General features: G+C 46.0%; 1 protein-coding gene across 2 annotated transcripts in view; it reads left to right on the top strand.

The window, feature by feature from the left end:
- Positions 1-15,125, top strand: part of CUX1 (cut like homeobox 1) — a 407,456-nt gene that overhangs the window by 374,560 nt on the left and 17,771 nt on the right. For both annotated transcript variants that reach the window (XM_074189479.1, XM_074189480.1), the window contains exons 15-18: positions 11,602-11,729; positions 12,179-12,245; positions 13,892-14,004; positions 14,542-14,658. In XM_074189479.1, the coding sequence (XP_074045580.1) occupies positions 11,602-11,729; positions 12,179-12,245; positions 13,892-14,004; positions 14,542-14,658 (425 nt within the window). The remainder of the gene's footprint in view (positions 1-11,601; positions 11,730-12,178; positions 12,246-13,891; positions 14,005-14,541; positions 14,659-15,125) is intronic.

Raw genomic sequence — 15,125 nt, 5'->3', positions numbered from 1 at the left:
GGGAAGGCACAAGCTGATGACTGAGGCTGAAGGTGGTATCTGACCTGCATCTTAAAGGGAAAGGGACCCTGAGGCAAAGGTGGGAAGGGAGTACCTTCCAGGAATGGGGAAGAGACTGGGAGAGCAAGAGTCTGAGTAATATCTAAAGAAATTAAAAAGTAGGTCAGGCTTTCGAGAGTGCTGAGAAATCTGGGCTGAGATACTTCTTAACTGTGTGAACCTGGACAAGTCACTTCATCCTATTTGCCTCAGTTTCCTTGTATGTAAATCACTCCAGTAATTTTGCCAAGAAATTTACCCACTCAATAAAAGGGGTACACAAAGTGCTGGATATGACTAAACAAAACAAAAGACACCATTGTGAGCCCCTTAAGATGAATAGGAAAGTCATGGATCAGAACTGGACTTAAGGAAATTATTTTGGCTGCTGTGGGAGGTTAGATTGGAGCAGCGAGACCCGAGGCAGGTTACTGCAGGAGGGAAGACCTGAGTTATGGTGGTCCTTGTGTGAGAGGAGAGAGGGAATAGATGCAGAAAACAGGTAAAGTCAAAATGGTAGACTTTTGCAACTGATTGGGTATTTAGGGTTGGGGAGGATGAGCTCCTTGAGGGCATGGACTGTCTTATCTTTCTTCTGATCCCCAGCCCTGAGTGCAGAGTCTGAAACACAGTCCGTGCTTAATAATTGCTTGTAAAACATTGACTGATAAATGCCAAGATTACCCATGTGGGACCAATCCAGAAGGATAGTTGTGGGGGTTGCCTTTGACAAAAATATGGAAATTTGACAGAGGGGAGGGTCTAGAGCAAAAGATGAGATCAATTCATTTAAAAGTCATTCATCTCTCCTTTGGCTCATCATTCTCTGAGACTGGAAATGACAAATCCAGTTCATGTCCCTAGACCTACTATGGGGCCAGGAAGTGTACTCCTCACTAGGGACCCAGAGGCCAAAATAAAATAAAATAAAATAAAAGGAAACAGTCCCTACCCTCAGGAAGCTTAAGTTCCCTCAGAAGAGAAGATATACAAAGAAACAAAATAAATACCAAGTCATTTGGGGGTGGAGGAGAATGTCGGCAACTTTATTGGAGAACATCGGTCTCCTCAATCCTCGTTCTTGGCCTGGGCAGTCTCTGAAGTGGAAAAAAGTGGAAAAAGCAGACAATGCTTGTGTTTTGTCCTTTATCTCCAGATATTCTGAGCCCCTAATCAATGAAATGGACAAACCCCACATCATCCCACCCAGACCCTGCTCCCCACCACATTCAACAAGCAACCTCCTTGGGGATTGGAGAACTTTGACCCAGATGAGGGAGTGCCAGAGGTGCTTCCCCTCTCTAGTCCTGGCTCCAGCCCTCTAGGTCCAGAAGGCCCATGTCCATGTCCAGTCTGTTCACAGTGCCAACCCAGCCATCCTCACCTTCTTGAAAGTAGTCAGGGGCACCCAATAAGCCGCTCCTCTGGGCCAAACTGTACCCACTTCTTTCAACCAGTCCTCCATCCTGGTCATCACTTTGCCTTTATCCCCAGAGTATGGTGGCCAACATTAGAGAATTTGCCAAAAATCACGTCTAATATACCTAGAAGCTATGCCAAGGCTCATTCCTCTACCCAACCTTATTTAAACACATCTCAGGATTATTTTGTCTCTTTTGCCAGTAGTTCTGATTTGTGATTCTATTCATTTTGTGCTCACCCCCAGAATTTTCACTATTTAGTGGCTTTTTAGTGACTTGCCCGGCCAGCCCTTCCTCATTTGTATTACAAGATTGGAAATAAAGAGAGGAAATAATAACCTCTTTATATTTATTCTATACTACTTTTGAAGGTCCATTTCTTCAACTGGTATTGATTGGTCATCACAATTTTAAATTGATTCCTCCCTTCCATTGTTGTTAATTAACACCCTCTTCCCTGCATCCCACTGAGAGTGATCTGCAAATCTGGATATATTTCTCATTGTAACATGGAGGGAGTCCATTAAGATTTCTGCACTGAAATATGGATAGATGAAATAGGTGGCCTCACAGACAATAAAAGGAATTAAGGAACTATCCTAGCTGTGGAGCTAAAAGGGACCTTGGCGGCCATCTCACAAAGGAGGCAGTAGAGGCCCAAGGAGGTTGGTCAAGTCACAACACTTGTTAGTATTGGGCAGGATTCAAACTCGGGTCTCCATGACTCCCAATCCACCACCCTATCCACTGTCTATGACCTTATCCAACTCCTGCCTGTTACAAAGGAGGAAATGAAGACCAGAGAAAGGAGATTTCTGGGCAAGGTTATTTGCCCATTGTCATACACCATCATCAGGGCCCAAATTTAAATGTAAGACCTCTGGCTCTGTCCAGAGCATCACACTGCCTCTATCAAGTGACCCTATGGACACACACACACACACACACACACACACACATGAAATTTATATTGTCTAGAGAAAGGGGCTTCACCTGCACAGATAAATAAATACAAGATAAATACCCAGTAAATAAACAGAAAAATAACTTTGAGACACAGGAACTACTGGGCACTGGAGCAGAAAGGGTTTCTTATAGGCCATGGCATCCCAAATGAGATTCCAAAGGGAGCTAAGGGTTGGTGGCTCAGTGGCTGGAGCACCAGAGCAAGAGAGTCAGGACCTCATCTTTCCAAGTTCAAATCCAGCCTCAGGCAATCTGTGACCCTAGGCAAGTCCCTTCACCCTGTTGGCCTCAGTTTCTTCCTCTGTAAAATGAGCTGGAGAAGGAAATGACAAACCTCTCCAGTATATCTACCAAGAAAACCCCAAATGGTGTCATGGAGAGTCGAACATGACTGAAAAACATCTCAGCAACGAAAAAAGGAACAGGCATGGAGAACAAAGACACAGGGGCAGGGACCAACCAATAGTCCAGTCTGACTAGCATGCACAGTACCTGGCTCCTGGGCATGAGGAAAGGGGAGGCATTAAATGTGTGTCCATTCTGGAAAGCTAAATTGGATGATAGATTTATAAAGGTCAGAGGCCATCAAATCATAAGATCATAATTTTTAGAGTTGAAATGGACCTTAGAAGCTATCTAATCCATAGGAGTCAAACACATGACCCCAATCCTCAAAATGCATCGAACCAGATTCAAATGAAATTGGGAAATAATAAAATAAAAATAAAAATAAAAATACAATAGAAGATAGATAATATTCATGTGTGGTTTTCTGAATCAATACAGCTTGCAGAGATCTTTATGTACAGCTTTTGTAGTTGAGTTTGACATCATTGATTTAGGCCAATCCTCTCATTTTGTACCTGAGGAAGCTGAGACATAGGGTCCCGCAGTATCTGAGTAGCAGAGCGGCACTCAGGGCCAATACTCCGACTCCAAATCCAGATCTCTTTCCATTTCATCGATGAGCCCACCTCCCAGCATAGTGGTGAAGGTCGGGCCAGCCATCTCAGCTGCCATAGAGCATGCAGGACCATTGTCACGCTGGCTACTGGCCCCTCTCCTGATGCCTCAGTAACCAGAACCATTTGTACAATAGGAGTTCTTACTTTTCCTCTGTAGCCCCTATTCATTGTCGTTTTCTTGATCAAACCCTCCTGGGTCCCAAACCCCTGGGATGTTGTCCCAGTTTGGTAGCTCGGTCCAGGTGGCAGTGCCCTCTATGGCCCCTCCATTTACATAGAGAACATCTGGCCATTCATTTTGCTGGGTTCAGATCCTACCCTTAGTGCCCTGGACAAGGCATCTTTGAGATTGATTCTTCATTTGTCAAATGAGGATGTTGAGGGGCAGCTAGATAGTGAAGTGGATCAAGCACCAGTCCTGGAGTCAGGAGGACCTGAGTTCAAATTCAGCCTCAGACACTTAATTACCTAGTTATGTGGCCTTGGGCAAGCCACTTAACCCCACTGCCTCACAAACCCCGCCCCAAAATTTTTTTAAACAAATGAGGGTGTTGGGAAAGATGATCTTTAAGATCTCACCCAGTTCCCAAATCCTGATCCACGCCCCTATGACAAAGATAAATCAGTGACCCTTAGAAAGAGGCCCATGCACCCCAGGAAATAGAGAGCACAAGATTGGGCTGGGGGACAAGCAAAGAGTTGGCAGCAGATTGACAGGCCTATTGCTACTATGCCAATGCTGGGGTGAAAAACCATTTGGAATTCCCTAAGCACTCCCTAGCTGAAGGGCATCCTCAGGTTCCTTCAGGAGTTGGGCACGTGACCAGAAATCCAGATGGGCATGGGCTGGGAGGATTTCCACTTCAACAGTTTCTAGCCAGGAAATGTACTTGTCTCTGTTTAGATAGATTTTCTTTTTTCATCATGAATTCAATTATCATCAATAAACCCAAAATTTCAATATACAAGGAACACAAAAAGAGGATTTTACATAAAATTGTGAACTACTATATAATTGTTTTTAAATATTAAATTTAACAAGATAGTAACAAAAATGCCCTTTGGAACTTGTTTTCCTCAGAATTTTTAATGCTTTACTGATGATTCTTTCTCTTTTTTCTTCTGTCCTTTCTTTTCTTTCTTTCCTCCTTTTCTTTCTTCCTTCATTTTTTTTCTTCCACTAATTCATGCCACTCCAATTGGAAGGCTTCATGAGAAAGAAATCTCCCAAAGCCAGAGAAATCCCTGGATGGTCTGCAATTTATCCATATAGTCAGAAATTTCAGGGTCTTAACTTCCTGCTGGTCTATTAATGTTAAATGATTGGGAAATGCATACATATTTACATATATAAATATCCATTAGAAATATGTATTCATACATATCGACTTTCTTCACAATACACACTTTACAAGATTCTTCTGAGGGTCCACTGGGTTATAATATCTGTGCAGTCTTTTTGCTGTTAAAAAAAATACCTATGGTTGTTGCACTGGAAAACATACACATGAGAAGCTGTATATATATACCTATATATATATATATATATATATATATATATATATATATAGGTAAGTAGATGGCTAGATAGATGATGGATGGATGGATAGATGGATAGACAGATACATAGATAGATAGATAGATAGATAGATAGATAGATGGATGGATGGATGGATATTGTTCAGTCATGTCCAACTCTTCGTGAGTCCATTTGGGGTTTTCTTGGCAAAGATACTGGAATGGTTTGCCAATTCCTTCTCAATCTTTTTTGGCAGATGAAGAAACTGAGGCAAATGGGGTGAAGTGACTTACCCAGAGTCATACAGCTACTAAGTATGCAACGTCAGATTTGAACTTAGGAAGGTGAATCTTCCTACTCCAGGCCTAGCACAGTATCCACTTTGCTACCTAGATGCTGTTAGGTGGTAGGTAGATGATGGATGCATACATACATATATATATATATATATATATATATATATATATATATATACACACAGATACACACATTACAAAAAATCTCAAACTATCTACCCTGGGAGCCCGAAGGGCCACACGTTGGAGACCCTGGCACTAGTTAGTGATGGGAACCAGTCCAGGATAGAACATTTGCTCCAGATGACACCCAGAGGTGGCTCAATCCAGACTTGGCTTCCTTTCATTTTATTGTTCCTTTTTAAAAATAAATTAATTTTAGGTTTTCATTGTAAACTCATCTGCCTTTCATTATCTGGGCGCTCCACCAGTGTCTGTGGGCACAGCTCCAATGCTGCTTCCTCCACCAGACGTTTCCTGATGCTTCCATTTCCTAACATTCTCTTCCTCCTGCTGTTCCTTTGCATTCCATGGTATTTCTTTCTTTGTGGGGGCATTGTGTCTATCCTTCTCCTTAGTAGCCTGTGAGTTCCTCTGGGCAGGGACTGCCTTGGATCACCACCAACATCTCGCTCAGTTTCTAACACATCTCAGAGTGCCTGGACTTAATAAGCTTTTGTCCGTGGATCATAGATTTAGACCTGACGATGACTTCAGAGGTCGGCTATTCAACCCCTCATCGGTTATGGGGGTGGGACTTAGACCTAGTTTTAGGATCATAGATCTAGAATTGGAAGAGGTCATTCCCCCTCATTTTACAAATGGGGAAACTGAGGCTCAGGGAAGGGAAGGAATTTGCCCAAGGCCACACAGGTAGCAAGTGATAAAGTTGGAATTCAAACCAAGGTCCTCTGTTTGGTCCAATGTTACAATCTGACTTAAATTAGAAAGCACAAACCCCCTCCTCATGATGTGAAGGACACCAGCTTTTGAACCAGAACCACCTCAGCTCTACTAGTTCCTTACTGATCAGCATTAGGCAAGTCTCTGCCCCTTGCCAGGCCTTGTTCACCCCCTGTAGAATGAGGATGCAGAAAGAGAAACTCTCTAAGGTGTTTTTGAGCTCTGAATCCTAATGATCCTAAAAATAAACCTGTTTAGTGACAGCTCCGATCAAGGGTTGACCTGTTGGCATCTGTGCCAACAGATGGCCACCTCATCCTGTGCTCTGATGGGGAGCTTCTCCATGCAGTGACAGCCTCCCCTTCTTGGCTGTCTAATTGACCAGCAGTTCAAGGTTAATCCCCACCCTCCTCCCTGCTTCCTGGCAGGTGATGGGCATGACCTAGCCCAGGACAATGACTATCTGCCTATGATCTTCTTCCCTGTCTCTGGAAAGGCCAGAGAGAAGAGCCATGACCGCTGGGCCTAGGGCAAAATCATGAGTTAATAGGGAAGCTGAGGAAAGGGCTCATTGAACACCCTGGAAAACACCTCAGTAATCACCTAAGCCAACCTCATTTAACAGAGGAAAAAGCAGAGGTCCAAGGGAGCACCTACTATGGACCAAACAAAGACAGAAATGAAACAGTCCCTGCCCTCACAGACCTTACAGTCTACTGGGGAGATGTGATTTATACAACCAAGGTCATAGCAGAATGCCTGTACCTAACCCAGAGACTAGCATACAGCTGGTGCTTAATTAATGCTTTTTAACCTGCTGCCTGCCTTGGGAGCCTGGAAGTTTCTTGCCTTGTTTTAGTCATTTATTTTCTTGCCTATTTAGAGGGAGTTTGGGGGTGGCTAAACCCCCCCCCACACCTCCTTGCCTAGATGGACAGTGCAGCCCCACCAAACCAAAGAGCTCAGTCCTGCTCCACCATCCCCTCCAGGTTACTCCCCATACCCCTAAATAGCTTAACCCTCTTGTTGTGGGGGGGGCAGTTCAGAGGAGTGACACCCCCTGGCCAAGTCCGCCAGGCAATTTTCCAGAAGAATTCTCTAAGAAGCGATGGTATCTCCCTGGTGAGGAGAAAGGACTTATGGTCATTCCTGAAGTTGCAGCACCCTCTGGTGGTCCTGTAGTTTATTGGTCTCATTCTACAAGATAAATGGAAATAGGGAGGAACCTGGATGTTTAACCAGAAACCTGGAGTTTGAATCCTTTGGAGATGGGAGACATTTGGCCAGTATGGTGATTCCCAGTCTTGGTTTGGTGATTTCCAAAGCAGCTGTTCATCTTTATTCACCTCAGTAGAAAGATAAGGATGGGTATTTGTGGCACAAAATGAAGATATATGTGGATAGCAGATACAACACCAGCCTTCAAGTCGGGGAGACTCGGGCAAGGGGACAGATAGCCAAGGCCAGGGGTCTAGTTCTCGCCTCTGGTACATACTGTGATCTAGGAAACCCTTTTTAAAACAAAACTTTTTTTTTAGGTTTTTGCAAGGCAATGGGGTTAAGTGGCTTGCCCAAGGCCACACAGCTAGGTCATTATTAAGTGTCTGAGACCAGATTTGAACCCAGGTCCTCCTGACTCCAGGGCCAGTGCTCTATCCACTGAGCCACCTAGCCTCCCAAGACAAAACTTCTAAACCAATGATCCATAGAAGGAAATCTGTAGATAGGTTTCAGGAGTTCCAGGTACTTGGATGGAAAAAAAATTGCCTCCTTATTTTCATTGACCTCTAACTGAAATTGAACATTTCCTTCAATTATTTAACAACATCATTCTGAAAAGGGTTATTGAAGGGATCCATGACACACACACACACACAGAGAAGGGGGGGGATGCTCTAAGATGATAACTACAAAGAAAATGCCCACCCCCCATAGCTGTTAATCCATTTAAGCACCTACTAAGTGAAACCACCTTTTCACTGAATGAAACAATTCCTGGTTACAATTGAACTTCCATACTAGCAGAGGACATACATGAACACTTAGAGAATTAAACTTATGTATTTTTAAACTTTATAATTAGAGAGATAACTAATGCAAATAAATGCAAAATAAGAAATACAGGCTGGGGGGGGAGGACTATCAGGAAAGGCTTCATACCTTTTCTTCTAGAAGTGTCTAAACAGGGGCTGAAGAAGGAAGAGAGGGATTCCCCAAGGCAAAAGTGAAGCAGGAGAGCAGCTAGGTGGCACAGTGGATAGAGCACTGGAGTCAGGAAGACCTGAGTTCAAATCTGGCCTCAGACACTTAGTAATGACCTAGCTGTGTGGCCTTGGGCAAACCACTTAACCCCATTGCCTTGCAAAAATCTCAAAAAAAAGGTGATTCAGGAGTGTAATCTTGGTGTGAAGGGCAGTGAGAAAGTAGAAATGCAGCAAGTGTGAAGAAGAGAAGTTAGTTGCCTCGACCCAGAAGCATTGGAGGGAAGTAAAGTCCAACAAGACTGGAAAGAGATTGAGAAGAGGTTTAAAACTGAACAAGGGAGGGTATGTTTTATCATCTGGAAACAATCAGGAGTCCTTGGCGTTTATTGGGTAGGGGAGTAAAATGATCAGATCTAAGAAAAATCTCATTGTAGAAACCCTAAGGAGGATGAATTGAATTGGGGAGACCAATAAAAGTAATCTAGGTGAGAGGGGTTGTAGTCCTGAATTAATGTAGTAGATGAGTGAGGAATGAGAAGGATGGGAGACATTATGGATGTAGAAACAGCAAGATTTGGCAACTGAATTTGTGGGGTGAGGGAGATAAAGAAGTTGAGGATACATCAAGGTTACAAACCCAAAGCATTGGAATAATGGTGATGGTTTTGACATAAAGACAGGAGTCTAGGAGGAGGAGTGGGGTGGGGACAAAGATGGGGGACATCCAGCAGGACATGTCCAATTGAAAATTGGTGATATGGGCCTGAAATTCAAGAGAGAAACTGGGGCTGTGTAGATAGACTTGGGTGTCATTAAGATGGCAGTGATGTAATGGAATCTAATGATAATCCCAAGAGACAGAAAATAAGACCATGAGACCTGGGATGGAACCTTGGGGAAGCACCCCAGTGAGGGTATTATCTCAATGATGAACCAAAAGAAGGATCAGAGAGGGAGGGAGAAAACCAGGAGAGAGGAATATCGTGGAACCCCAGAGAGGAGAATGCAGCAGAGGCTGAGGTGGAGGAGGAGTTCTTAAGGGGAAAACAAAACAAACAGTAGATTTGTCTACTAAGAACACTGGGAAAGAGTGTCTTCTCATCTGGAAGTTTTCCCTATAACCACTGAGTTTAGGAGCCTAGTCCCTCTCCATTGATAATTTCATCCGTGTAGGGAACTTCCAGTTTGGCAGTCACCCCCTTTCCGATGTAGATAGGGCCTGGCTTTACACCGAGTCTTAGAGTCATCTGAAGCCCTGAAAGGTGGAGGGACTCCCCACACCTTAGCAGCCCAGAACCTGAGTCCCAAGGTGAGAAGAGGTGGCTCCTCTCAGACCCTTTCTCACTAAGGGTTGGGGTTTTCCTGCCATTCTAGGCACCTGGACTGTTAGTGGCCCCCAAGTTGATTTTCCAGCTTCTCGCCTTGACAGTCCATCCTCCACACGGCTCACAAGGGCCTTTTCCTAGAACCCCAAGATTTTGTAGTGACCACATCACCACTCCCCTGCTCAAGAAACTGCACTGGGCCCCTGTTACCTCTAGGATCAAACCCACTCCTCCGCCCCCCGGCTCCAGCCTCCCTCCCCAGTCTGTCTAAAGTGACTTTCTTGCCCTTCCTCACACACAACATTCCATCTGCTCTAGTTTTACCCAGAATGTTGTCCCTTCTCACCTCTCTCTCTCTTAGAAGTCCTGCTTTCCCTCAGCTCAGGGCCCACCTCCCAGATCAGTCTTTCCCGATCCTCTCCTCCCCAGCTGGTGGAAGCCCCCTCACACCCAAGGGACCTCGGATTGATTGTTCGGACACTTTGCATCATGTGGGCCCATGTACTCTCTCCTGAGATTATGAGTTTCTTCACAGCAGGAGCAGGTTTGCTTTTGGTTTTTTATGGCCAGCAGCCAGCTCATGGTGCCCAGCCTCTCCCAACTGTTTAATAAAAATACCTATTCTTTGCTTGAAATCTGTTCTGTTGAATTTGAGAAGGAACTGAGGTGGGTAGGAGGGATCTCATGCCATTGTACTGGCTAAAAGACTTTTAGTGGTTGTACAGTGCCAGGGCCTATTCCAACAAACAAATAGAGAAATGGATGAATAAATCATTTTAATCATTTATTATTTAATAAATTTTAATTTATTTTAATTTTTAAGTTTAAATAAATAAATGGATGGATAAATAAATGATTTAAATAAATTTTTAAATGTATAAATAAATAAATGGATGAGAGGATTGATTATCTAATTAAAAGGCAGATTCCTTTGCTTGACCTGACTCCAAACTGCTTCAGAAACCTAGCTGCGCCACTCACTGTCCTCAGCTTCCTCTTGCCTGGTCCTACCACTCAGCTCACCCATCGAGCATCATTTTCTTATCTCCCCCTACCTCTGCCTGGTCACATCCTACCCAGCCTTCAAGGTCCAGCTCAAGGGCTGCCTCCCACATGAAGCCTTCCCTGATTTCCTCATCCTCTTCTCCTTCTCAAAGTTTATTCAGGGGGCAGCTAGGTAGCACAGTGAGTAGAGCACCAGCCCTGAAGTCAAGAAGACCTGAGTTCAAATCTGGTCTCAGACACTTAATAATTGCCTAGATGTGTGTCTTTGAGCAAGTCACTTAACTCCATTGCCTTAAAGAAAGCAAAAAAAAAAAAAGTTTATTCATAAATCCCAGGGAATGGAGCTTAGAGATGGCCTGGTCCAACCACCACCACCACCTCCATTTCCTTCTCTAGCTCATTTTACAGATGAGAAAACTAAGCCAATCAGGGTGCAGTGACTTGTCCAGGGTCACACAGCTAAAATGTTCAGTGACTACTGATCTTAAGGAGACCTAGTCCATGCCATTTCATCCATAAGATCCGATGGTGAGGCTGTGATCACTAAAATGAGGGGTTGGAGAATGTGCCATCTGAGAGTCCTCCCAACTCTATTCCCCTGGATCTATTTAGGGGCAGAGAACTTGAGATCTCATCTCTTATATTTGCATCATTGTGGGCCTGAAAAGCCCCAAATAATGAAGTTGGGGTGACAAACCTTCAGGGAGGTAAATGTAGATCTGTTGGGGGGATCTGCCAATGACCTTCACATCCCAACAGGTGGACAGTTGGATGTCAATGAGACAAGTCCCAGTTGTGACCTGAGCCTTTGCTGGGGGGGCTGGGGGAGAAGAGGGACCGGGGATCCCCGGAGATTCCAGCCTCCTTTAAAGAAGAGCGAGGGAGTGACTGGGTCCAGGTGGCTGGCCATGTCTCCAATGGCCAAGCTGACCGGGAAAATGGGGGTTTGTCTCTGCAGGTCGCTGTGCTGACCTCCAGGTCCAGTTCTCCGAGGCTGTGTCCACCGTGGCCGAGCAGAAGCAGCTGATTACCAGGCTGGAGCAGGACCTCAGCACCATCCAGTCCATCCAACGCCCAGATGCTGAGGTCATCTTTGCCATTTCTGACTTGGGCTTTGGGGTTCACCTGCTCCCCCACAAGTAGCCTCTAGATCCCACTGTCCTCCTTGCTCCCCTCATCCCCGGCCCTCTGATCCAGTTTGGCATTCCCTAGACCTCTCTGACTGTGGCATTCCCCTTCTCAAGTTGTGCCCATTTGTCTTGAGGATCAAATCTGTGTCCCTCCATTAAGCTGGCCCCAATCTCTCTTCCTAAACTCATTATTCCCCTTCTCACAGTCTCGATAAACACAGAATGCATTCCTGCCCTTGGGGAGCCTTCCTTCTAGTAAATTCCCCCAGAGCTCTCCCTGGAAGGGGCTAATGCTTTGGTCCCAACTCTGTGCTTATGGAAATTTATGGGGCTCCTCAGATATGTTCAGCAGATACTGGTGACCCCAAAACTGCTCACAAATTTTGTTTTCTTTTTTATCCTCAGGGTGCGTCTGAGCATCATCTGGAGAAGATTCCTGACCCCATCAAGGAAGCCACAGCCCTCTTCTATGGTAAGACTTTGGAGGTTGAATGGGGCTCCCCCTCCCAAAAATGACAGGCACTGCAGCCAGAGGTTCTCGACTTCCCTGGACCTCAAAAAATCAATATACATTTATTAAGCTCCTTCTGTGTAAAGCCAAGTCCTATGTAAAACCAAAATCTGTCTTCAAGATATTTACATTATGTCTACCAACAAACATTTATTAAGGTCTGGCTGTATACTAGGGACTGAAAAGAGGCCAGCACAGGGTGAATTGGACTCTGTCCTTAAGGAGATTACATTCTGTGGGTCTATCAACAACCTTCTATGAGCCAGGAACACCAAGGCAAAGACTGAAACAGAGCCAACCCCAGGTTCTGTTGGGACAAATAACATGAATATCTATCCGAACCTAAGAAATTTAAATAAGATTAATACATGGTAGGTTCAGGTGTGGCACTACCTGGGCCCTCATGAAGCCAATCCTAGTCAACCAGAGGAATGGAGGGAGAGCCAAGGATGGGAGAGCTGAACACTCAGTGGGCTTCGAGGCCAAGACCAGCTTGGGCTGCCTTCAGCTAAAGAACGAGCTTGGTGACCCCACTATAAGGAGGTCTGGCATCTCTCAGATAGCGTACAAACTCCCAAGAAAACAGGGGTGTGCTGGTCAGTATTTAACTATCAACTCTTCCAGAGAGAGACAGAACCAGAGGAGAGAGACAGACAGACAGAGAGAGAGAGACAGACAGAGAGACAGAGATTGATAGATAGGTAGATAGAGGATCTGTCTGTGTGCATTTTAAGTTCAGATGGCATTATTAACATTCTCTCCATCACTCTTAGTCAACAAAACAGCAACAATCCCTGATTTCTGGCATTTGCTGGTTTCCAGTGTCTAAATGCTCCTTTTGCACATTTACCATTCAGCTCTCCCAAGCTGGTACAAGTTGGTCCCAGCGCAATCCTGCCTACCTCCCTTTATATCCCAAATATGTGAGAAATGCTGTTATTTCAGAATATTTCAGAATTAGGTGACTCCTAAACAAGCTCCAGCTGGGGCTTTGGGTCAGATAGTGACTGCCGCCTCCAAGTCTGTCCCTGTGACCCATGACAAGTGACAACCTCTCCTGGCTTCTGTTCCCTTCTCTGTCAATGGGGATCGTGCCACCTGTGACCCGGATCTCAGAGCAGATCCACGGAGGTGTGTTACACTAGGGATTCCTGGCCACGGCTGAGATCCTTTCCAGTTCTGAAGTTCTGTAAGTTCCTCTAATGGGGATGAAGCCCCTAGGGACTCCTGAAGCCCTTTGTGGGCATTCGATGTTGGGAGACATTTGGCCGATCTCGGCATCGGAGACAGAAGGGACCTCAGAGTGTCCGGTCCAGCCTCCCCCAGGCAGATTCCAGGACAGGTAAAAGTGCCTCCGTGGAGAAGCTTCCCCTGGGGTGCTGTTCCCTGTCAAGGATATTTGGACAAAGGAAGGCCCATGAGGAAGCGTGGGCTCCCTTGGCCTGCCACACAGAAGAGCTTCAGAAACTCGAGTTGGCATCAATTGATCTCAGGGGACATTTTGCCCCCGAAGTTGCTCCTTGCCCCAGAGGCCCCCTCCTCCCTCTCCTCCCTCCCTTCCCCCCAGCTTGCCTTGGATCCTCTCCCCCATGAGGCTTCTTTTCTAGGGTACACCCCAACACCCAGCGCCGGGCTCCCAGAAGGCCAGGTAGATTCCCTGCTGTCCATCATCTCCAGCCAAAGGGAGCGCTTCCGGGTGAGGAACCAGGAGCTGGAAGCGGTGAGTGATCGATCAGTGACCAATAAACAGTGGCCGGTCAGGAGAGGTCCAGTGTGGTCCCCCAACAGTCCAGCCTGGCTCTCAGAATCTGTTCCTGAATATCAGAGGTCCCAAGGCAGAACAAGAGTAAAGAAGTCTCAGAATCATGAAGACTTGGGTGCAAATCTCACCTCTGACATATACTTGCCTTGTGACCTTGAACAAGTCCCTCCCCTCTCAGTGAGGCTCTCGAGTTCCAGTGAAGGCCCCCATGTCTGTGAGGAAGAGCAGTTCCCCCAGAAGTTCCTGGCCTGCCCCTGCTCTCAGATGAGGATGAGCATTAAGGGGTTTGTCCAAGTTTGTTCAAGGTGGACATGCACAGGTCGTCCCAGATTCTTTTTTGTTAAGCAGAGTCACTCAAGGGTTGGTCAGTCTTTATTCAGACCTACTATGTGAGGGCACTCAGTCCCAGACCCCGAGGAGCTCCCAGGCCGGTGGGGTGAAGACCTCTGACTCCCTGCCGCTGATGGTGGCCCCTTCCCTCCCCTCCCCTCCCAGGAGAGCCGCCTCACCCAACACACCATCCAGGCCCTGCAGAGTGAGCTGGACAACCTTCGAGCCGACAACATCAAGTTGTATGAGAAAATCAAGTTCCTCCAGAGCTACCCCAGTCATGTGAGTGACCCCCACCGCCGCCCAGTCCCCCACCTGCCCGGTCAATGGCCAACCAGGGTCAACCAGAAGCCGGGGAAGGTTAGAAGAGGTCAACCATCCGGGGTCATCTAGAAACCCACTTGCTTAGTCATAGAGGACCAGGGAGGACCCCTGGCCAAGCTGGGCTGCCCCCTGCTTTTGCTGACATCATGGACCATGCCTCCTCTTACCAACGAGGCTCTTAGCCTGGGGACCTTTTAAAAAGTGTTCTGGTGGCGCTGTTTGAGGAGAAGGGCCTTCCTCGGGATCTTGTATTTTATTTCATGTCTTCACTTAGCAGGATTCTAAGAGGGGCCCCCAGGATTCACCAGCCTGCTCTCTGAGGGGTCTGTGGCCCAAAAAGGTTAAGAACCCTGCAGTTTCAGTGAGGACCCTAGAAACAAGAAATAGGGGGGCATTTTCAGGGTCATTCAGTTAATCCTCTGGCT

The sequence above is a fragment of the Macrotis lagotis genome, chromosome 5 (assembly GCF_037893015.1).
Source record: "Macrotis lagotis isolate mMagLag1 chromosome 5, bilby.v1.9.chrom.fasta, whole genome shotgun sequence".
Classification (NCBI taxonomy): Eukaryota; Metazoa; Chordata; class Mammalia; order Peramelemorphia; family Peramelidae; genus Macrotis; species Macrotis lagotis.
Note: the sequence above shows the minus strand (reverse complement) of the source record. Positions and strands in the feature narration are given on the sequence as shown.